This window comes from Hemitrygon akajei, chromosome 1 (assembly GCF_048418815.1).
Source record: "Hemitrygon akajei chromosome 1, sHemAka1.3, whole genome shotgun sequence".
In the NCBI taxonomy this organism is placed as follows: Eukaryota; Metazoa; Chordata; class Chondrichthyes; order Myliobatiformes; family Dasyatidae; genus Hemitrygon; species Hemitrygon akajei.
Window position 1 is genome coordinate 58585636 of NC_133124.1, and position 24951 is coordinate 58610586.

Consider the following 24951-nt stretch of genomic DNA (forward strand, 5'->3'; position numbering starts at 1 on the left):
AGAACTGAACATGGTAGGGCTTCCATTTTCCTTGAAGTTGTAGTACTCATAGTATTGATGTTTGAAACAACAATTGAATTAAACATTCCTCTTGTATTGACTCAGATTTTTTTTTTAAGCAAACACAGAATTTACCAGTTCACTCCATTCCAGGATTCCATGTGGAATACAATGGCAAAGTCTCATTTTATGAGATTGCACTGCATTTGCAATGGAATAAATCACTTCTTGGATTCTGTTTCAAATTAGACCTACAGCATTGATGATCATCATGGTATCAAAGATCCATGGCTCCACTGATTTCAATAGGGATCACAGGGCTTTAGATACAAAACATGATGGAATGCTTTTTAAGATGATTAGCTTTTAATTACGGGAGGATTTTTAGGTATTGTTGTTCACATTTAATTATTTATTTTTTACCATTAGATATTTATTTCAATTAAAGGTTTGTCCATTGTCAAAGATTTCAAGGAGGTTTAAAGTGGGATTTTAGAGGTGCACCTGGAGTCTCTGATACCGCTAGGCCACACTGTGGGAGTCCAGTACAATTAGAGGCCAACAAGATTGGTCTTCTGCATCAAGATTAGACAAGTATTGATGACAGGTGATAGTTTTGGACTGGGGGGTCCATGCCAACAAGATCTGGCCCAATACGTAAATGCTGCTGTTTACAGAGTTAACCATCTTCTTTCCGAATTGCAGTTGGCATTAAGTTTGGTACCAATTTAAGAATTATGGCAACACTAATGTACTCACTTGACTTGCTTGTTAAAAAATATATATTTGGGACATGATTATTCAGCAAATTTAATTAGAAACATGGGAGTTGAAGGTATACCATTGGCTATATAAATTAAATGGCTGAATATTGGACACTGAAATATGCTGAAGACTTGTGATATTTCTATTAAAACATTGAGAGTAACTCTTCTTAAATTTCATTATTTTTAAAACTTACCCTCTTTTTCTATTGTAACTCACTTAAAAATGAAATGATCTGCTCAGCCCAATGTCCCCTTCTATTTTTTTTATTGTCCAAATATTTATTTATTTCAAGTCTCAATAATGGTTATTAACATAGTACAAAGACAAAAAACAAAAAAATCTCAGTTATCTTTACAAACATAAAAATGCAATGCCTTAATGAGTTTAGCTGAATTTCTGCTTTAGTCAAAGGAAAGGAAATAATAAAGGAAATAAAGCTTCAGTTAAAATAATCAGTGTTAATCAGTTATTGTTGTATTTACTGATTTCGATGCATAGTTATAATTTTCTAAGCTGTATTTGTAATAGGCCAGAGTTTCTTAGATGACTAAACTAAAGCTGAGTTAAGTTCTCTTTGAGTTTAGTCTGAAAAATTCACGAGACAGCAATTAGGTAGAGGAACTACAAGGCATCTGACTGCAAGTTCCGGCAAAGGATTGCGAAGATTGCTGAGTGGATCAGCGGGGTCTCACTTTCCCACAGAAGAAATATTTATCTCACTTCAACAGTCTGAGATACCCACCTGCTTCAAGCAGGCTTAAGTGGCAGTGCCTAAGAAGAACGTGGCAACCTGCCTCAACGGTCATTGTCCAAAGGCACTTATTTCCACTGATAAGTGCTTTGAGAGGTTGGTGATGACGCATATTCAACTCCTTTCTGAGAAATGGGATGGATCCACTTCAATTTGCCTACTGGCACAACAGGTCCAAAGCAGATACCATTTCATTGGCTCTTCACTCAGCACTTAAACATCTGGACTGCAAAGATGCATACATCAGGATGCTCTTTATCGACTACAGCTCAGCATTCAAAACCATCATCCCCTCAGAACTTATCAATAAGTTACAAGGCCTCAGCCTCAATACCTCCTTGAAGAACTGGACCCTTGATTTCCTCACTTGCCAGTCACTTCAGATTGGTAACAACATCCTTTCCACAATCTCCATAAGCACAGGTGCACCACAGGGCTGTGTGCTTAGCACCCTGCTCTACTCGCTTTATACTTAAGACTGTGAAGTTAAATACTGCTCTAATGCCATATTTAAGTTTGCTAATGACACCACTGTCATTGGCCAGATGAAAGGTTGTCATGAATCAGCATAAAGGAGAGAGACTGAAAATCTGGCTGAGTGGTCCCACAGCAACAACCTCTCACTCAATGTCAGCAAGACCAGGGAGATAATCATTGACCTCAGGAGGAGGAGAAAACCAAAGGTCCATGAGCCATTTCGCGATGAGGTATCAGAGGTGAAGAGGGTGAGCGAATTTAAACTCCTCTGAGTTATTATTTTGGAGGATCTATCCTGGGCCCAGCACATAAGTGCAATTATGAACAAAGTATGGCAGCGCCTGTCCTTCCCGAGTAGTTTCTGAAGATTCGGTTTGACATCTAAAACTTTGCCAAACTTCTATAGATTTGTACTGAATAGTATATTGACTGGTTGCATCACAGTCTGGTATGAAAACACCAATGCCTTGAATGGAAAATCCTACAAAAAATAGTAGATACCGGTATGTCCCAGTCCATCACAGGTAAAACTCTCCCTACCATTAGGCACATCTACACAGGGTGCTATCACAGGAAAGCGGCATCCATCAACAAGGACCTCCATCACCCAGGCCATGCTCTCTTCTCACTAATGCCATCGGGAAGGCGGTATAAGAGCCTCAGGACCCACACCACCAGGTTCAGGAACAGTTGTTACCCCTCATCCATCAGGTTCTTGAGCCAGAGGAGATAACTTCACTCACCCCATCACCGAACAGTTCCCACAAACTATGGGCTCACTTTCAAAGACTCTTCATCTCAGGCTCTTGATATTATTTATTTATTTTTCTTTTGTATTTGCACAGTTTGTTGCCTTTTGCACACTGGTTGGTTGTCTTTCCAATTAGGTGTTTTTTTCACTGATTCGATTATGTTTCTTGGATTTACTGAGCATGCTCACAAGAAAACAAATTTCAGGGTGGTACATGATGACATATGTCATTTGATAATAAATTTACTCTGAACTTGAGTTATATATACTGTGCTGTGCACCTTAGTCTGGAGGAACATTGTCTCGTTTGGCAGTATTCATGTGTATTATGTGCAGTATTCATTCTCATTTGCTTTCTTGATGCAAATTCTTAATATTTGCATTATTTATAAAACTTACCAGTTTCGCAGTGGAATGATAGCAAAATAATGGCAATGGTATTGAAACAAACCATTATTTATATGGAAAGTCAATAACTTCTGTGTGAGGGTTATATGAACAACTAACACAAATACACAGATGTCATGGACCCCTACCATTAATCAAGGGGTCTGTGGACCCCAAGTTGAGACCCCCGGTCTAAAAGATATTTATATCGCAGTTGTGAAAATAACATTTCTGTATCTGCCTCACTGCTGATATATCCCAAGTCATGACTTACTGTATATGTATGATTTATTAAACATGCTACAGAAATATAATTAGTAAATATTATAAAATTAGTAACAATCTTCAATTACACTGTAAAGTTGCCATTTAAATTTTAGTTTTAAAATGTGATTTTTTTATATTTGTTCATTTCCCTCTTATCATTTAATATAATTTATTCCATTATTTTTAATCAATTTCAAATTCACAATCTTTTAATCATCTTCCTTTACAGTCCTTCTCCTGTTAATTCAGTCTTTAGTCTAATTCTTTACACTTGTTGACCAAGGAGATCACTCACAGTTGCCCATTTTCCCTAACTTCATTATCTTAAATCAGAAAGTGTGTAATATTGATGACATCTGTGGTTTGAAGTACTGCTATGGGATATTCTTGTGTACTTTTCCTTGGTACGTGCAACTGACAGAAGTAGAAAGGAGAACTATCTCGGCAAAGTAGTGAGAAGAGCTACCACACCACCTAGTCAAACAATAGGTTATATCGATAAATCATTTACACAAGTGCTACACCTGCAAGTAACAGATCCCACAACTGAAGCATCAGTGAAAGAATTCATTTCCACCTTCATTAATGTCTGAGTCACATTGTAGTTGTAGTTCTGATTCCTTGAGTACATTACTTCTTCTTCTAACTCAAACAAATTGTGCTCGGATGGAAGAACGAAAAAGACTCACTTGTTAATTTCCAAGGAATGAATGCCATATTTACTATCAATGACGTACTTCCCAGGGTCAGTGTAGATATTAATGGGTACATTGTTTTTGTACCTGAGTGGTAAAAATAAAAACAATGTTAATATTTAATATTTAATCTTTGCTGCTACTTAGCAATTTTTCCCAATCACAAACACAAATTGCAATGCTTAAACTGTAATCTATAGATAGAAAGCAGGAATCTGCAGGTCAATTATCTTAATATTAATCTGAGGAAAATGTTGAAGGCCATTATTAAAGACATTTTTGAAGATAACACAGAAAATGTTAAGGTAATCTGGCAAAGTAAGAGTTTTGTGAAAAGTAAATTATATTTGCCCAATTTATTGGAGTTGTTTAAAGAAGTTACAAACATATTGGATAACAGAGTATCAAAAGATATACTACATTTACTGTAGATTTCCAGGAAGCATTTGCTAAGGCATTACATTAAAGTTTACTGTGGAAAATAAAAGCTCATGTTAATAGAAGACATGGACAGAAAATTATGTGGCTAACAGAAAACTGACAATTTTCTGGTTGACAAAGAATCTCTTGGCAATCAAAGAATTTCTTTGATTGAGAGATGTAATGAGAAGCATACCACAATATTTTTCGATTCCACAAGGTTTGATTCCCACCGCTGTGCACATTCTCCCTATGATTGCGTGGGTTTCCTCCTGTTGCTCTGGTTTCCTCCCACATTCCAAAGATGTACAGTTAGGGTTAGTGAGTTGTGGGTGTGTTATGTTGGCGCCAGAAGCATTGCAACATGTACAAGCTGCTCAGCACAATCCTTGCAGATTCAATGCAAAATAATGCATGTCACTGTATGTTTTGATGTACATGTGACAAATACAACTAATCTTTTTGTCTTTAAATGGTGCATACTGTGGGAAAATGGGAAATGTCCATTTTCCCAGGAAAAATAAAAAGGTGCAAGTTTTCGCAAATAAAGCGGCAGAGGCATTTTAAGTTTAAGGGAAATTGTAACAAATCACTTTATTGTCAACCAAACATAGAACATAAACCGAGGTAAAAAAAAGTTCATGTGTCATTACATCATCATGTCAGACCATTCTCTTAAAGTGAGCCCCAACTCAATGCCGATAGTTGTGAATTACGCATATGCTTCCACCCTTTACATTACCCTAAAGGAACCATTTATTTAAGTAGTGAGAGAGTACAATGCTCTAGATGCAGGGAATAATTATGACCAAGTGCATGATTTTCAAAAGGCTAGTTAGCAGGTATAGTGAGTAATTAGGAAAGCTAACAAAATATTACCATATACTATGAGAGGAAATGAATGCAAATTTGAAGAGATTATGCTTTAGTTACATAAGACACGGTTGACACCACAATCTAGAATATTATATTTAATATTGATCACCTTATTTTTGGAAAGATGTAAATGTATTTGAAGTGATTTGGAGAAGGTCTACTTGACTAATACTTGGAATGAGCGGGTTGTTTCATGATGAAAGATTGGACAAGTTAAGTTCAGTGGACTAGTGAAGATTTATTGGAAATGTAAAATCCTGGGGCTGCTTGACAGGGAGAGTGTTTGCTCTTGTGGAAGAATCTAGGAAAAGGGACAGATCACTATTTAAAAATAAACAGTTGCTAATTTAAGGCAAAGATAAAGCGATTCTTTTTCTTTCAGTATGTCAAAGCATTGAAATTTTTCTTCAAATGGCAGAGAAACTAGAGGCTTTGAATATTTTTAAAGCAGAGGTAAATGGATTCTTGATGAGCACAGGGATACAAATATATTGGGGTAGATGGGAAAGTAAAATTAATGTTACAGTCAGGTCAACTGTGATTTTATTGAATTGTGGCATAGACCTGAGGTGCTGATATGTATAATAAATACTTTGCATATTTATATATATATATATATATATATATATATATATAATAAATACAAAAGGAAATGATACATCAGTGAAATTCCCCAAAAAGCCCCAGATCAAATAAGGATGTTTTTCAAGATGATACTACAACATTGTATGAAGAAATACATTTCATTCTTGTTCCCTGACGTAGCTCAGTAGATGGTACTTCTACCTCTGAATCAGGAGGAGGAGGGTACAAGTCCTACTCCAGTGGCTTGACCACTAGAATCTAGGCTGATGCCCCAATTCAACACTGAAGAAATGCTGCACTGCTAGAGATACTATCCCTTAGATAATGCGTTGAAACTACTGTCCTGTCTGCCCTCCCAGGTTGAAATAAAAGATCCCTCAGCACTATTTTAAAGATGGGAAGCAAATTTATTTCCAGTATTCTGGCTAATATTCATCCCACAGTCAACATCACTGCAAAAGATTATCTGGGGTGATTATCACATTGCTACTTGTGGGAACTGTCTGCATTTATATTGGCTATATTACAACAGTAATTACACTTCAGAAGAACTCTGTTGGCTTCAAGGATCTCTGGGGTGTTATGAAGTTCTGAGCATTATGGAAATGAAAGCTCTTTAAACTCTTGTTCCCAATTCTCTTAATTTTGACAAGATCACTGTTCCTTGGGCTCAGGAGTTGAAGACTTGCAGCAGCTAGCAATTAGCAGAACAACACACACAAAATGCTGGAGGAACACAGCATTCCAGACAGCTTCTACGGAAAAAAGTACAGTTGACATTTTGGACTGTAAAGTGAACTGTGCTTTTTTCCGTGGATGCTACTTGGCCTGCTAAGTTCCTCCAGCATTTTGTGTGTGTTGTTTGGATTTGCAGCATATGCAGAATTTCTCTTGTTAGCAATTAGCCGAAATCTCTTTGTGAATTAAGCTTCCTGTTCACCTCAGGAGATGATTAGGCTGGCTCTGTTGAAGGTAGAGCAGTGGATGTGGTATATATGGATTTTAGTAAGGCATTTGACAAGGTTCCTCATGATAAGCTCAGTCAGAAAGTCAGGAGGCAAGGGATCCATGGCCTCTTGGCTGGATGGATTCAGAATTGGTTTATCCACAGAGGATGATAGTAGGTGGAGCATATTTTGTCTGGATGTTGGTGACCAATGGTGTTCTGCAGCAATCTGTTATGGGATCCCTGCTCGTTGTGATTTTTATAAATGATTTGGATGAGGAAGCAGCAAGGTAATGTTGCAGCTCTCAGAATTCTGGTTAGATCACACTTGGAGTATTGCGTTCAGTTCTGGACACCTCATTATAGGAAGGATGTGAAAGCTTTAAATTCAGAAAAGCAGATTAGATAAGGATTTTCTTCAATATTGTACTGCACTATTGTATGGGGAAAGTAAAGAAAGATTCTGTGAGCTCGGGCTTCTTTCCTTAGTGCAAAAGAAGATGAGAAGCAACTGGATAGAACTGCTTAAGATAATAAAAGGCATTGATAGAATGGACAGCCTGTGACGTTTTCCCAGGGCATAAGTGGTTAACAAAAGAGCACGTAATTTTAAGGTGATGGTGGAAAGCGTAGGGGTATGTCAGAGGTAGGTTTGTGCATTTGTTTTTTTTGGTTTGTTTTTTTTTATACACAGAGTGATGGATGCATGGAACGTGCTGCTGGGGTGGTGGTAGAGGAAGGCACATTATGGATATTTGAGAGACTCTGAGATAGGCAGATGAATGAAAGAAATGTGGAGGGAAGAATTAGAATGATCTTCGAGTAGGTTAAAAGATCGACATAAGTCATGACCCAAAGAGCTTGTATTGTGCTGCAGTATTCTATGTTCCAAGTTCACCAGGAAGCACCCGAGTTTTTGTCATGGAATAAACCAACCAGGATTAAAAAAAGGTACAATTTTAACAGCAAATCATCACAACAGCATGGCAAAGCTTTAAGTACAATTAAAGTAACACAGCCACTACAAATATACACCTGAAGGGAATAACTTACACCAATAACAAAGTATTTATCAATAAACATCCATTATCAAATTTAGTTTCCCTGCCTTCTCACTAAGCTCAGGAACCAAGGCTGCTTCTTCTGTTCTGTGATATCAGATGGTCTAAACCTCAATTCATATCTCAATTTACTACCATAGCTAAACTAAGAGTGAACTCATTATTGATCCACAAGGATATGTTCAGTCATTGTTTTGTACAGTACTTGTTAAATTTAATAATATTAGGAAGCAATATATCCTCAGGTTGAGTAGTTAAGGCTAAAAGCAGAGAGAGAAAAACAGAACAGAAACAAAATCTAAGGAATCAAGTGCAATTAGTTTTGAAATCAATGATTAGGCAATTCCTACAATTAAGAACTTCCTTTCACTAAAACCCTTCTCAATCATAAAATATACAGTCAGTGGCCCCTTTATTAGGTACAGCTGTACACCTGCTCATTAATGTAAGCAGCCAAATATGTTGCAACAACTCAATACATAAACCTGCAAACATGGTTAAGAGATCAGTTGTTGTTCAAACCAAACATCAAAATGGGGAAGAAATGTGATCTAAGTGACTTTGACCATGGAATGATTTTTGGTGCTAGACAGGGTGGTCTGAATATCTCATAAACTACTGATCCCCTGGGATATTCACACATAACAGTCTCTAGAGTTTATGGAGAGTGTTATGAAAAACAAGAAACATCCAGTGAGCAGCAATTCTGTAACTAAAAACACCATGAGAGAGGTCAGAGAAGATCAGCTGGTCTAGTTCAAGCTGCCTGGAAGGTACAATAACAATGGTGGTGTGCAGAAGAGCATCAACATGTCGAACCTTGAAGTGGTTGGGCTACCGCAACAGAGGATCACGTACACTCAGTGCCCATTACAGGAGATAGTTATTAAAGTGGCACTGAATATATATAGCATTCCACTAAAAGTGGAAATAAAATGCACTCAACCCATACTTTCCATTCAGACTCGGGTAATATCAACCACATGGAATTAGGGAATCGTGCAGCACTGACGTAAGTACTGAAGCACATTCTACTGTGCCATAATGGAGATATTTACCATGTGACTCGGGGATCAGGCCATCCTGAGACTGTGCAATGTAGCTTCACATTCTGCTTTTCCCAGACTGTATGGGATCTAGGCTTGATTATAAATTCAGGCAAGCGAAGCAGGCTGTCTTCCTTCAGCCTTTTGTGAAATTCTTCAGTCTCATGAATCTGAGGAAAGATAAAGAACATGATCCATATCCAGCACAAAATATTTCAGAATTATTAAGATTAATACTTAAGTATTTTAATATCTATTTTCACAGATTAACTGAAAATTAGCAAAAGTTGCATTGGAGTACACAATTCAGCAAAATCATTACTTCAGTATCTCTTTAAACAAAAGCACTCAGCAAACAATTACAGTCTGCAGATTACAAGAAGTTAGCACGATGCAGGGCAAACAGTGTGCATGGATTTTTAACCAAGAAACAGGCTTTAGAATACATGTGTATACTATTGCACAGGCTCCTGTTTTAGAAGCTCTTAATATAATGTTTGATCTAACTTCTTTCAAGTTTTTTTGGCACAAGAACACAGGATCTAGTTGCTTGCAACGGGATAATAAGGATACAAATTATTGTACTGCTAATAAAAATTGTTAAGTCCATCAATGGAAATAGAGGCATTAGGTTCTTGGTACTGGTCTTGTCCAAATCTAGTTAAATCTTTTCAAATTTTCCATGTTCCGATTAGGTGCAAGTTTGATTGTAGGAGAGCTGTGTTAACAACCCTAAAAACTTGAATATTACTTCAACCTTACTGATTTAGCAGCATGGCAGAAAAATGTGTTTGTCTCCCATCCTCGTATATTTAATTCTCAGAATTCAGGATCTCAGAGGCTGCACGAAGAAGATACAAGATGTTTCCTGTTACCAGCTCCTGAGCATTCTATATGCGGTATATGAGCGAGAAAGGGCCAATTCTTGAAATCATATAAGGATCTTAATGAGAATGGACAAAATTTCTCTCGTTTCCCCATTTCCATTAAGGTAAGCTTTAGAGCTTGACCTCACTTCCATTGTTGAGTCTGTCCTTATTACCAATGCCTGTTTCCCATGGCATGCCTAGAATGCCACCTTAGTTCAACATAGAAAATGTTTTACCTTAACATAGGCTTAGACCTGGACAACTGTCTGTATCAATCATAAAGCTTTAAAAGTTAAAAAGAGGACTGAAACATAGAAAACCTACAGCACAATATGTGCCCTTTGGCCCACAAAGCTGTGCTGGACATGTCCTTACCTGAGAAATTACCTAGGGTTACCCATAGCCATCTATTCTTCCAAGCTCCATGTACCTATCCAGGAGTCTCTTAAAAGACCCTGTCGTTTCCACCTCCACCACCGCCGCAGGCAGCCTATTCCACTCACTCAGCACTCTGCATAAAAAACTCACCCCTGACATCTCCTCTGTACCTACGTGCAAGCACCTTAAAACTATGCTCTCTTGTGCTAACCATTTCAGCCCTGGGAAAAAGCCTCTGACTATCGACACGATCAATGGTTCTCATCATCTTGTACACCTCTATCAGGTCACCTCTCATCCTCCGTCCTTCCAAGGAGAAAAGGCCGAGTTCATTCAACCTATTCTCATAAGGCATGCTCCCCAATCCAGGCAACATCCTTGCAAATCTCCTTTGCACCCTTTCTGTGTTTTCCACATCCTTCCAGTAGTGAGGCGACCAGTAATGAGCACAATACTCCAAATGGGGTCTGACCAGGGTCCTATTTGGCTGCAACATTACCTCTCAACTCTTAAACTCAATCCCACAATTGATAAAGGCCAATTTCATAAAATTGATGAATCCCACGATTGATGAAGAGTGGTGTATTTCCAAGTCTGTTGTCTCCATTGGAGGACATTTTCCTTCAGATAGGTTTTCCATTTGAAGCTGCACAATATTCTTGATCCTCCATTGCTCTGTGCAATCCTTTTGTCAATGAACAACTGTTGTGTTATTCCAGACCCATCAACAATATTCAGCTCACCCTCCAAATCATGTTAAAATGCCTTCACTCTTGGCTCCAAATGCCTGTAGTGCCAATTCTGTTCTACTTTTTCTTCCTGCAGTTCCTTTGTTAGCTCCAATGTGCTTCAACACATAGTTTAATTTCTATCTTATATGAATCTTATGAATATCCAGCACATTTCATAAGATAGTTTCATTTCTTGTGCCTATACCATGAAGCATCATTGGTGTTACCCTGTATTCATCATCTAGTGTACATAATTTCCTCTGCTGGCAACCCTCCCCAACATCATTAATTTGAAGACTGACAGAAGCTATTCAACACACAACTTGATATAAGGTCATAGATGACACCAATGTTCACTGTGAGCAAAGCCAGCCTATTCAGTGTCAGAATCATAATGACATTGATCCTAATTCCACCCCTTTCTTGTATATTCACTCAAGATCCTTCTGATGATGCAAGGGGACACAAGAAAGACTGCAGATGCCAGAAATCTGGATTAGCGCACACAAAGTGCTGAAGGATCTCAGCAGATCAGGCAGCGTCTATGGAGAAACATGACATCTCAGACTGCAATTCTACATCAGAATTGAAAAGGAAGAGGGCAGAAGCCAGAATAAAAGGGTAATGGAAAGAGAAAGTGCAGGATCTGGCAGGGGACAGTTAAGGAGGGGAGGTTAGGAGAGTGGTTGAGGGCAGGAGATCATAGAGAGAAGCTTCCAGATGAGGAGGGGGGAGGCAGGTGGGTGGAGGTTCTAGGTGAGAACACCTAGAAAGCAGGAAAGTAGTCTTCTCACATTATTCCCTTCCCTCCGCCCTCCCACCCTACACCGTCTCACCTGGATTCACTATTACCTGCCAGCTCCTGATCATCTCCATCAACAGTATCCTTTTAGTTTGGTTTCTGCCCTCTTACTTTCAAGTCCTGATGAAGAATCTCGATCCAAAACATTGTCTGTACGTTTTCCTCCGTAGATGCTGCCTGACCACTGAGTTGCTCCTTCATTTTGTGTGTGTTGACAGAGATACATTGTCTCAGTGTCCAACTGAACCTCAACACGAGCTTACAAACCCACATCCATCCAAAGTAGTGCTTACATTTCTCAGTCACCTCCATCCCTGGTTAATACTTATTGTGTAAGAAAATACTGATGCCTGTGTCACCTCCAGACTGAATCTTGTCACTAACTTAATTGTTATTGTCCTTCAAGTCTATAATCACCCATTCATCGAAAACTCTCCAATCTCAGTTATTTTCCAAACAGTAAATCCCCTTTCCGCTTTTAAAAATTTAACCATACTGACTTCACTTTCTTACTATCCTAAAGTTACACTTACTTCAATTTCTGTATCCTAAGATTTCATCCTACCTTTAATCTTTTCCAACTCCACATTTCAGCTTGCATTGACATTTCATCTGCAATCACGATGGTTGCCATACGATCAGTGGTTAACAACATTCTTCAGAAACCTGCCTGATCAGCTATTAATCAGCTGATTTCCATGTTATTTCTGCTCCGTAATTCTCAAAGTACAAAAAAAACTGTAAATTAAAAAAAAGAGTTCTGACCTATGGTGTGGAGGAGAACCACTAAGGTCCTGTTCACATGTTAGCACATGCTTGTAGAATAGAGTATGATAGTCATGATTGTGCTGGAGGTTAGATGCCAGCACATCTGACCTTTTGATCACCAATTAACTCAGCTCTGCTTCAGGGACAGAGATCAGTCATACAGATCAGGGGAGAGCAAGGAGGGAGTTAAATTGATTGATTTTTCCTTAATATTTTAATTAGTTAATGCTTTGAATTTTCTAACAGCTAAATGCATTCTGAAATAAATTAATATAATTTTTTCCCAGTGTCTTTGATTATCAGAGACATTTGCATACATTATAAAAGGCCTTTGACAACTAGAGCTGGTAAATGTGTGTCAGAGCAGTTCAGAGACAGGGGCGCAAGATACATAACCTGAGGTCTAATTACCACTTACAGATGACATGGCACTGAAGGCATTCTGCAAGCAAGATCTCAATCTCAAATGGACTTCTTAGGCCACAATATTGTTGGCTACAGGGATTATGTGGAGAGCTATAAAATAATAAGACCATAAAACACCGGCAAGAATTAGCTTATTTGTCCCATCAGGTATGCTCTGCTATTCAATCACGGCTGATTTATTTTCCCTCTTATCCCCATTCTTCTGCCATTTCCTCACAACCTTTAACACTGTTACTAATCAAGAACATATCATCTTCTGCTTTAAATATTCCTAACCATTTGGCCACCACAGCTGTCTGTGGCAATGAATTCCACAGATTCATCACCCCTCTGCCTGAAGAAATCCCTCCTCAGCTCTGCTTTAAAGGGATATTCTTTGATTGTGAAGCTGTGCCCTCTACTCCTACACTCTCCCATTTCATTGTGCTGAAAAACAACAGGGGCATCTTAATGTTTCAAAAATGCAAAATAAAGTTAGGAAGGACATTCTTAATAGGATTGGAGTATTAAGTTCAGAGTTTTAACTCTTTCAATGATAGAAAAGAGTTGGCTCAGATTATAGGATATTAAATAACAGTCATAAAACTGCTTTCTGCTAATTAAAATCAAGTTGGTAGTGCCAGGAGCAAGAAATGTACAAATGGCTTCCTTATTTCTAACTGCTGGGATACTCCTTGTATTGATTGGCACATCTGTAAAAGTTACAGAATATTAATAACAGAAAGCATTAACTTCATCCAGATGAACATGGTAATTCATTTCTCCACTAGTTTGTGTTTTCTCACTCTAAACATTCCTATATATCTGGTCATTCACACGGCCCATCTATTAATGTTCAGTTACTGGACTTTCCACTCTGGTCCGGTGTCCAAATACCACTTCCTGTTGGTTGTTGCTCAGTAGCTGAGGTGAGGCCCAGGGGCCAAAGATTTCACAACGACAAACCCGGGGATATTTCATGCACACTTCAGACTTCCCTACTCGATCCCCACTCTGTGTTATTTCTGAGGCATCACTTTCCACTTTCAATATAAAGCAGATCTGGCAGTCACCGAAGTCTTCAGGGGAAGAGACGCTCTGGATGATGTTCAGAGTCTTATATCTACACATTCAGAACACATGGCATCAGAGCATTGAATACCGCAGGAACAAATCACCTCCTAACTGCCCTTAGGCCCTATCAGATAACTTTTGTTTCACCTGCTGATTTGTTGGTCCTGAAAACCCACAGCAATGGGGTGGAACCAAATAATCCTTGATTCTAAACAACTGTCTAATGTCTGTAGTCTGGATTGAATTTTTTAAAAATATATTCACCTGCTTATTCAGTGAAATGCGTTCAGCAGACTCCCGGATGGCTACTTTTCTTGACTTGTGCACTGCAGTCCTCGCAATGTTATGTTCTTCACTAGTATCCTTCTGGATGAACTGAAACTCACCACCAAAGTATCCTTCTGACTGTTTGAGCTTTTCATCCTTTACAGCAATATTTCTGCTGACATGTTCATGGCTAAACAAAGACAAACAGTGTATAAATATTACCCAATACATTTTATACATTGCTTTCCCACTATATTTCCCTTGTACATTGTAATGTTACTTGAATTTTATCTGACACTCTTCAGTAATTAAAGACAAGCTTTAAAATCATGCACATTGCTCACTGATTCACATCTAATATATTTGCCTTAAATGTTAGGGCCTTAAAACTTAAACCTCAGAATTTTACAGCAGATGGTCAAGTTCAAAGTAAAATTTGAGTTCATTGTCATATGCACAAGTACATGTGTACCAAGTGCAATGAAAAACTTAATTGCAACAGTATCAAGGGCTCACAGCATCTTATGAGCAGCATTAACAAGAAAAACATAAATTAAACATAGACTAGACACAACCTTTACAAAAAATGAGCACAATTGTATTGTGTATTTAATATTTCAATAATATTTGAGTAATATTGTAAATATATTGTTTGATTAAGCATTCTTTGTTGTTTAAATAATTTATAACAAGTTATATGCAAAAGTATGTGAATGGCATATGTCTTTAAACCACCATTTCATAAGTGCTCACTTCACTAAAGTAAAATGAAGAACATGAGTTATCACTGGGCTCCTGTGTCTTTCTTTCAATTCTGGAGTTACAGTACATGACAAATTTGAACAAAGAAGTCAAAGTCTGTTTAAGTGCAAAGTGATCAAAGGGGACATAGTGTTGCTAAACTGTAATGATTAGGGTTGTGTTGGTTGATTTGACAATCGAATAGTTGAAGGGAACCTATCATCCTACTATATCAATGCAGAACGAGACCCTGGCCTGCACTGTGCACATGTTTGGTTTCTTTATTTGCATCACTATTATTCTATAGCACAAAACCTTGCCAGGTAAGTGGAGTATTTACATTTCAGAATGATTAGGAAGTGAAAACAGGTGTTGTGCTGATATCCTACAAATGGTAGATGATCATTGGGTTAGAGAAGACTGCAGATGAGTTCTTATAACATGAGAAATTGGATTACAATTGTTTGATTGTATACTCTGATATAGTGCAGGTTCAAACATGTTCTATCCATGACCATTTGGAATGACTGCAATCTGAAAGGACATCTAACACCCTTCTCACAATAACAATTGAGCTATAAGAAAAGGTTTGTTGGCCAATTCCAAATACGTGAAGATATTTCCACTGTCTTCACTCTGCATTCTTGACAAAGGGAATCTGTATCTGTTAACTCTTCAGGACCCTTATCAAAACTCAGACAATAACAAAAATTTCTGGCCATGGTTTTCATGCTTTTAAGCAATTCAAAAGTTTATCAATCAGATACACTTAGTAATGCAGCTGTATGTCCCCTTTTGCTGCCATTTGTTAAAGTAGGGCCCTGTGCCTTCACCTGATTCTGACAATGTGCCTGAATCTGCGCATTCTTGTAAAGGTCACTCAATTTAGAACTATATGGCTTTATGCTTCTCAGCTATCTCTATTATTGTAGCAAATGAATATCATCTTTTACTTTCAACATTTAGATAATTCTCAGAGGAAAAGGCGTACAAGCGTGAGACAGATCAAGGGGTTGAGATGTGTCACAACAACTTTGCACTCAAAGAAAATAAGAGCAAGGAACTGATTGTGGAATTCAGGAGGGAGAAGTCGAGAAAACACACGCCAATGTTTAGAGGGATCAGCAGTGTAAAGGGTGAGCAGTTTCAAGTTATACCATAAGATATAAGAGTAGAATTAGGTCACTTAGACTGCTCCACCATCCATCATGGCTGATTTATTATCCCTCTCACTCCTATTCTCCTGTCTTCTCCCCATAGACTATTCGAGACCTGAATAATCAATAAACTATCAACCCCGCTTCAAATATATGACTTGGCTTCCACAGACATCTGTGGCAATGAATTCCACTCCCTGGCTAAAGAAATTTCTCCTCCTTTCTGATCTAAATGGACATCCCTCTACTCTGAGGCTGTGCACGGGTCCTTGATTCACCCACTAGACGTAATGTCCTTCTCACATCCACTTTATTCAGACCTTTCAATATTAGATCGGTGTCAATAAGATACCCCCTGATTCTTCTAAACCTAAGCAAGTACAGCCCAGAGATATCTGTTCATTCTTGTGAACTTCTTCTGGGGCTTCTCCAATGTCAGCACATCTTTTCTTAGGTAAGGAGCACAAAGTTGCTCAGAATACTCAAAGGCTGCTCTGGCCAATGCCTTATAAAGGCCCAGTATTACATCCTTATGCTTATATTCTAGTCTTCTCAAAATGAATGCTAACATTGCATTTGCCTTCCTTACAACCAACTCAACAAGTTGGCCTTTAGTGAATCCTTCACAGGGACTCACAATTCCCTTTGCACTTCTGGTGTTTGGATTTTCTACCCATTTAGAAAATAGTCCACACCTTTACGTCTTCTTCTAAAGTGCATGACCATACAATTCCCTACACAATATTCCATCCACACTTCTTTGCCCATTCCCCCAATCTGTCTAAGTTCTTCTGCAGACTCTCTGCTCCTTCAACACTACCTGCCCCTCCACCTATTTTTGTGCCTGATGTAAATTTGGCACAAATCTTTGCCATATAACGTGAAAAAAAAGAAGTCCCAACACAGACCCCTGCGGAAAACCACTAGACAGCCAACCAGATAAGGCCCCCTTTATTCCCACTCTTTGCTTCTTGTCAGCCTATTTTCTGTACCTTCCTGTAATAACTCGGTCTCTCATCTTGTTAATCAGCCTCGTGTACAATACCTTATCAGAAGCCTTCAGAAAATTCAAGTAAACAACATTCATTGTTTATTGCCTGTCATTTCCTCAAAGAATTCCAACAGCTTTGTCAGCCAAAATTTCTCCTTCAGGAAACCACACAGACATTGGCCTATTTTACCATGTGCCTCTAGGTACCTCGAATCCTCATCCTTAATAATGGACTCTAGTGATTCTTGAAAGATCATTATTAATGCCGCCACATTCTCTTCACCTACCTCTTTCAGAACTCTGGAGTATAATCCATCTGGCACAGGTGTCTTATCCATAAGACCATAAGATATAGGAGCGGAATCAAGTCATTTGGCCCATCGAGTTTTCTCTGCCATTTCATCACGGCTGATCCAATTTTCCTCTCAGCCCCACTCTCCTGCTATTTCACTGGATCCCTTCATGCTCTGACCAATTAAGAATTTATGAACCTTTGCCTTAAATGTACATAAAGACTTGGCCTCCACAGCTGCCTGTGGCAAAGAATTACACAGCTTTACCACTCCCTAGCTAAAGTAATTCCTCCTCATCTCCATTCTAAAAGGATGCCCCTCTATTCTGAGACTGTGTCATCTGGTTAGATCCTCCCACCATGGGAAACATCCTCTCCACATAGACTCTATCCTTGACCATTCAATAGGTTTCCATGAGGTTACCCCTCATTCTTCTGAATTCTAGTGAATACAGGCCCAGAATCATCAAATGCTCTTCATATGACAAGCCATTCAACTCTGGAATCATTTTCGTGAACCTCCTCTGAACTGTCTCCAGATTCAGCACACCCTTTCTAAGATAAGGGGCCCAAAATTGTTTGTAATACTCCAAGTGAAGTTTCACCAGTGCTTTATAAAGTCTCAACATACATCCTTGCTTTTATATTCTAGTCCTCCTGAAATGAATGCTAACATTGCGTTTGCCTTCACCACAGACTCAACCTATACATTACCTTTTAGGGAATCATACGCAAGGATTCCCAAGTCCCTTCCAACTCAATATTTTGTATTTTTTCTTCTTTTAAAAAAAGTCAACCTTTTCACTTCTACTACCAAAGTGCATTACCATACACTTCCTGACATTTCTTTGGCCATTCTCCTAATCTGTTCAAGTCCTTCTGTAGCCTCTCAACTTCCTCATAACAGCCTGCCCCTCCACCTATCTTCAAACTGACTGTAAGCTTTGTAACAAAGCCATCAAATCATTGACATATAACATAAAGAATTAGTCCCAACACAGACCCTTGTGGAACACCACTAGTCACCGGCAGCCAGCCAGAAAACACTCCCCTTCTTCCTATCCTTTGTCTCCAGACAATCCACCACTGCACTCTCCATGCTAGAGTGTTTCCTGTAATACCATGGGCTCATAGCTTGTTATGCAGCCTCATGTGTAGTACCTTGTCAAAAGCCTTCTGAAAATCCAAGTAAACAACATCAATCAATTCTCCTTTGTCTACCCTTTCAGCTCTCCAAGCACCTGCTCCTTAGTAACAGTAACAACACTCACTTCTGCCCCCTGACACTCTCCAATTTATGGCATACTGCTAATTGTCTTCCACAGTGGAGACTGATGCGAAATGTGTATTAAGCTTGTCCATCATTTCTTTGTCCCCACTGCTGCCTCTCCAGCATCATTTTCCAGTAGTCTGATATCCACTCTTGCCTCTCCTTTAAGCTTTATACATTTGATAACCTCTTTTATATTATTGGTTCACTTACCTTCATATTACAATTTTTCTGTCCTTATGGCTTTTTAGTTGCTTTCTGTTGGGTTTTAAAAGCTTCCTTTAACTTCCCACAATTTTTTGCAATCTTATTTGCCCCATCTCCTTTGCTTTTATGCTGCCTTTCACTTGCACTGTTGGCCACAGTTGTCTTACCCTGCCTTTAGAATACTTCCTCATCTTTCGGATGTATTTATCTCGCACCTTCCGAATTGCTCCTAGAAACGTTAGCCATTGCTGCTCTGCCTTCATCCTTGCTGGTGTCCCCTTCCAATCAACTGTGACCAACTCCTCTCTCAACTCCCTCTAATTCCTTTTACTCTACTGCAATACTGATACATCTGACTTTATCTTCTCCCTCTCAACCTGGAGGGTGAGTTCTACCATAATGTGATCATTCTCTCCCAAGGGTTCCTTTACCTTAAGCTCCCTAATCAAATCTGGTTCATTACACAACACCCAATCCAGAATTGCCTTTCTCATAATGGTTCAACCACAAGCTGCTCTACAAAGCCATCTGATATGCACTCTACAAGTTCCCTCTCTTGAGATCTAGCGTCAACCTGACTTTCATAATCTATCTGCATGTTGAAATTCCCCTCACTATTGTAACATTGTCCTTTTCACATGTCTTTTCTATCTCCTGTTGTAATTTGTATCTCTCATCTTGACTACTATTTGGAGGCCTGTATATAACTCCCATCGGGATCTTTTTACTATTGCAGTTTCTTAACTCTGCCTACAAGCATCTACAAGGATACTACACCTTTTGATCCTACATAATGACATCCCTTTCTAGGAATTTGATCTAGTAGGTTGTATCCAAAGTGAGATACTTCTTATTGGGGGAAATGGCCACAGGGTACTGCCTACCTATTTCTTTTCCCTCTCCTGATAGTTATCCAGGCTGTCAACATCTCCTCAGATCTATCCTGGGTCCAACATATGGATAGAATTACAAAGAAGGCATGACAGCAGCTCTATAATTTTAGGAGTTTGAGGTGATTTGGTATGTCATCAAAGACTCCAGCAAATTTCTTCAGATGTACCATGGAGAGCATTCTAACTGGCTACATTACCATCTGGTGTGGAGGGGCCAATTTACAGAATTGGTAAAATCTGCAGAGGGTTGCTAACTGAGCCAGCTTCATCATGGGCGCTAGCCTTCCCAGCATCGAAGATACCTTGAAAAGGCTGCATCCATCATCAAGGGCCCTATCAACTAGGACATGCCATCTTATCATTGATACTATCAGGGAGGAGGTACAGGAGCCTGAAGACACACACTCAACATTTTAAGAACAGTTTCTCATGCTCCACAATCAAATTTCTGAATGGACAATGAACCAACCCATGAACAGTACCTCACTATTTTGCTCTGTATCTGCACTATTCAATTTAATTTTTAATATATTTATTGTAATTTATAGAGTTTTATATATCACAATGTACTGCTGCCACAGATCAACAGATTTCATGACATACCTCAGTGATATTAAACCTGAAAAAAAATTCCATGCATTTTCTCTGAACATACAGAAGGCAATTTCAGCTCTTAGTCTATAACCTAAGGCATCATAAACATGTTTAAATGTACATGTTGCATCATTGTGAACTAATTAAATCTAAGTCCCAAAAATTTCTTGCTCGTCCTATTCTGTGTACTATTCATTGCATCATTTATATTTTTCTTATTTCTTCAGTAATTGCTGTAAAGATAATATTTCTGCAGAATCTGAGTATGCTAAAGACCTGAGTTTAGATGTGTTTTCAGGATTCCTTGCATTTCAGTTGTAATTTCTTTACTTGCGATCCACATGCATCTATTTTTAGGCAAGGTTAAACTACTTAGAGTCATAAAGTTCTTGAACATTGAAATGTGCCCTTTAGCCTAATAACTCTGCTCAAATATCTTATAGCACTAATCTCAAATTTTTCTCCACAGCTTCCCATCAAGTATCGTCAGATTCTAACACTCACCCACACACATCATGAAGGAAATTTGCTACGGCCAATTAAATCACCAACATGCACGTCTTTGAGATATGGGAGGAAGTCCGAACACTCAGGGAAAACCCATGTATTCCCAAGGAGAATGTGATAATGTCACACAGAAAGAACCAGAAATCAGGATTGAGCTCAGGTTGCAGGAGTTGTGAAGCAGCAGTTCTTTTAACTGTGCTATTTGTGATGCCCCTTTCCAGCAGAAATGTATTCTTGCTTCCTGTGCAGCTGTCTGAACGGTTCTAATAGTAAAACTACTTCTTCAGCACTTGTGGTTTTTACTGCATGTCTTCATTGCATTGACAATAATCTAGTCCTTGTAATATATTATCCACTGAAAGACCTATGGTGCTAACTGCACACCATAAAGTTATTTTAAGTAGGAGTAAAAGAGATTTGATTATCAAATATTCCAGCTATTCCTTATCCAAAACATTGTTGAACACATGCATGTGATATAGTTTGGTGAAAACATTGGATCTTGCCAAGTCTGCATACAAATCCTGTGAAGCAGGCAATGTTTTTCGTTTGTCATCAGCTGCCTGCTTCAATGTCACCTTGTAATCACCACACAATCCAACAGTTTTGTTCCCTGTACATATCACTGCAATTCCTATTGAATGGTCAGCATAGATTGTCTTCACTAGGACTCTATTTTATTAGAATTTATTTCACCCTTCCTTCAGCTATTCTTTAATACATATCCAGCAGGCCAAAACCTCCACAGACTGGTTTTGCAGTTGTATTGTTAATGATGAGCATTCAGATTTGTATCCTTGAATATTTCTCCATAATTACCTAGTAGTAAAATAGACAGCATAGTAGACATTGAAGATGGCTATCAAAAACTACAGAGACATCTTGATCAGTAAGTAGGCCATGGAATGACAAATGGAATTTAATTTGGATAAATGTGAACTATTGCATTTTGGAAAATCAGATCCAGATAGGACCTGCATGGTGTATGGTAGGGCCCTGGGAAATGTAGTAGAGATCTTGGAGCAGAAATATATGGTTCATTCAAAGTAGACAGGCTGGTGAAGAGGCTTTTTTAAAAAACACCTCGGGTGGTAGTTGTGGAAGTGGCTGTGACAGTACAATAACAATGCTTAGACATTGGATAGGTACAAGGATTGCAAAGGTTTAGAAGGCTTAAATGCTGGCAAATCAGACCGTCTTGGATGGGAAATCTTAGCATGGGTCATATTACATAGAAAATGGAACATAGAGCATTGCACAATAGTACATGCTCTTCAGCCCATGATACTGTGCCATCATTTAACCTACTCCACAAGCAATCTAACCTTTCAATTCACACATAGCCTTCCATTTTTTTCATTCAGGTGCCTATCTGAGAGTCTCTCAAATGTTCCTATCATATTTGCCTCAAGCACCACATTGGCAGTGCATTACATACACCCACCACTGTGCACAAAAAAAGTACCTCTGACATCCCCCCAGATTTTCCCTCAATCACCTTGAAGTTATGCACTTCAATTAAGTCATCTCTCATTCTTCTTCCATTGAAGAGAAAAACCTATTCTCAGAAGACATGTTCTTCAATCTAGAATGCATCTAGGTAAATCTCCTATACACACTCTCTGAAGCTTCTATGTCCTTCCTACAATGATGTGACCAGAAATGAACAGAGTACTCTAAGTGTGGTCTAACCAGTGCAAATTTGTCTCACAACTCAAACTCAATTCCCTGACAAATGAAGGCCAATACACCATACAGATTCTTAAATACGTTATTAACTTGTGTAACATCTTTGAGAAATCTCTGGACATAGACCCAAGATGCCCCTGTTCCTCCACACTGTCTGGATTCCTGCCATTAACCCTGTATTCTGCCTTCAAGTTTGACCTTCTGAAGTGCATCACTTCACATTTATCCAGATTGAACTCTATCTTCCACTTCACAGCCCAGCTCTGCATTGTATCAATGTCCCATCGTAAACTATGAAAACTCTACACTGCCCACAACAATACCAACCTTTATGTTATCTACAAACTCATTGTCCCACCCTTCTACTTCTTCATTTAAGTAATTTATTAAAATCACAAAGAGCAGGGGTCCCATAACAGATTCCTGTGGAACACCATAGGTTATTGACCTCCAGACAGAATACACTGCATCAACTACCATTCTCTACCTTCTGAATCTGTGCAGCCATTTCTCCCTGATCACGTTCATGAAGCACAGCTTTCTCTTTACAAAGCCATGCTGACTCTTCCCAATTACCCTATGCTTCTCCAGATGTTTGTAAATCCTGTCTCTAAGAATCCTCTCTAATAGTTTGCTCACCACCAACATAAGACTCACTTGTATAAGAGCATAAGATATAGGACCATCAAGTCTGCTCCACCATTCAATCATGGGCTGATACAATTCTTCCAGTCATCCCCACTCACCTACTTTCAACCCATACCCTTTGATGCCCTGGCTAATCAAGAACCTATCTATCTCTGCCTTATATACACCCAATGACTTAGCCTCCACAGCTGCTCATTGCAACAAGTTCCACAAATTTACTATCCTCTGACTAAAGTAACTTCCCCGCATCTCAGTTCTAAATGGACTTCCTTCAATCCTGAAGTCATGCCCTCTTGTCCTAGAATCTCCTACCATGGGAAATAACTTTGTCATATCTAATATGTTCAGGCCTTTTGACATTCAGAATGTGTCTATGAGATCCCCCCCCTCAATCTCCTGAATTCCAGGGAATACAACCCAAGAGCCACCAGATATTCCTCATACGGTAAACCCTTTCATTCCTGGAATCACTCTTATGAATCTTCTCTGAACCCTTTCCAATGTCAATATATCCATTCTAAAATAAGCCCAAAACTGCACACAATACTCCAAGTGAGATCCCACGAATGCCTTATAGAGTCTCAATATCATATACCTGCTCTTATATTTTATACTTCTAAAAATTGATGCCAATATTGCATTCACCTTCTTGACAACCAACTCAGCCTGGAGTTTAACCTTTACGGCATCTTGCACAAGGACTCCCAAGTCCTTCTGCATCTCTGTATTTTGAATTCTCTCCCCATCTAAATAATAGTCTGCCTGTTTATTTCTTTCACCAAAGTGCATGACCATACACTTTCCAACATTGAGCAAAGAAATGGCAAATGAAACAGAATCTCCTAAACTATCTAAGTCTCGCTGCAGGCTCTCTGTTTCCTCAACACTACCCGCTCCTCTACCTATCTTTGTATCATCGGCAAATTTAGCTACAAATCCATTAATACCATAATCCAAATCATTGACATACATCGTAAAAAGCAGCAGCCCCAACACTGACCCCTGTGGAACTCCACTGGTAACCGGCAGCCAGCCAGAATAGGATCCCTTTATTCCCACTCTGTTTTCTGCCGACCAGCCAATGCTCCACCCACACTAGTGACTTCCCTGTAATTCCATGGGATCTTATCTTGCTAAGCAGTCTCATGTGCAGCACCTTGTCCAAGACCTAACACTTCTTGGACAAAGGAATAACATTTTCCTCCTTCCAGTCCAATGGCCAGTGAGGATGCAGAGATCATCTCCAAAAACAGACAATCTATTCTCTCACTTCCTGTAGAAACCTGTGGTGTATCACTCTGGCCCTGGGGACTTACCTTTCTTAATGTTTTTCAAAAGTTCCAGCATATCTTCTTTCTTAAAGTTAAGATGTTCCAGCATTTCAGCCTCACATTCGTCAAGGTCCCTCTCACTGGTGAAAAGTGAAGCAAAGCACGTCCCTTACATCCTCCAACTCCAGGCATGTTTCCTCTTTTATTCCTAATCGGTCCTATCCTCACTCTAGTCATCCACCTCTTCTTCACATATGTGTAGATGAACCCCGAGGTATCCCTCAATTCTACTCACCAAGACCTCATGTCCTCTTCTAGTTCTCCCAAGACCCTTCTTAAGCTCCTTCCTGACTGTCTTACAACTCTC

The 24951-nt window shown here is 39.0% G+C and overlaps 1 protein-coding gene across 4 annotated transcripts in view; it reads right to left on the reverse strand.

Moving 5' to 3' along the window:
* Positions 1 to 24951, reverse strand: part of myom1b (myomesin 1b) — a 159676-nt gene that overhangs the window by 122211 nt on the left and 12514 nt on the right. For all 4 annotated transcript variants that reach the window (XM_073043756.1, XM_073043766.1, XM_073043748.1 and 1 more), the window contains exons 3-5: positions 14322 to 14514; positions 9043 to 9200; positions 4091 to 4183 (exon numbers count right to left, since the gene is read on the reverse strand). In XM_073043756.1, coding sequence (XP_072899857.1) covers positions 4091 to 4183; positions 9043 to 9200; positions 14322 to 14514 — 444 coding nt within the window. The remainder of the gene's footprint in view (positions 1 to 4090; positions 4184 to 9042; positions 9201 to 14321; positions 14515 to 24951) is intronic.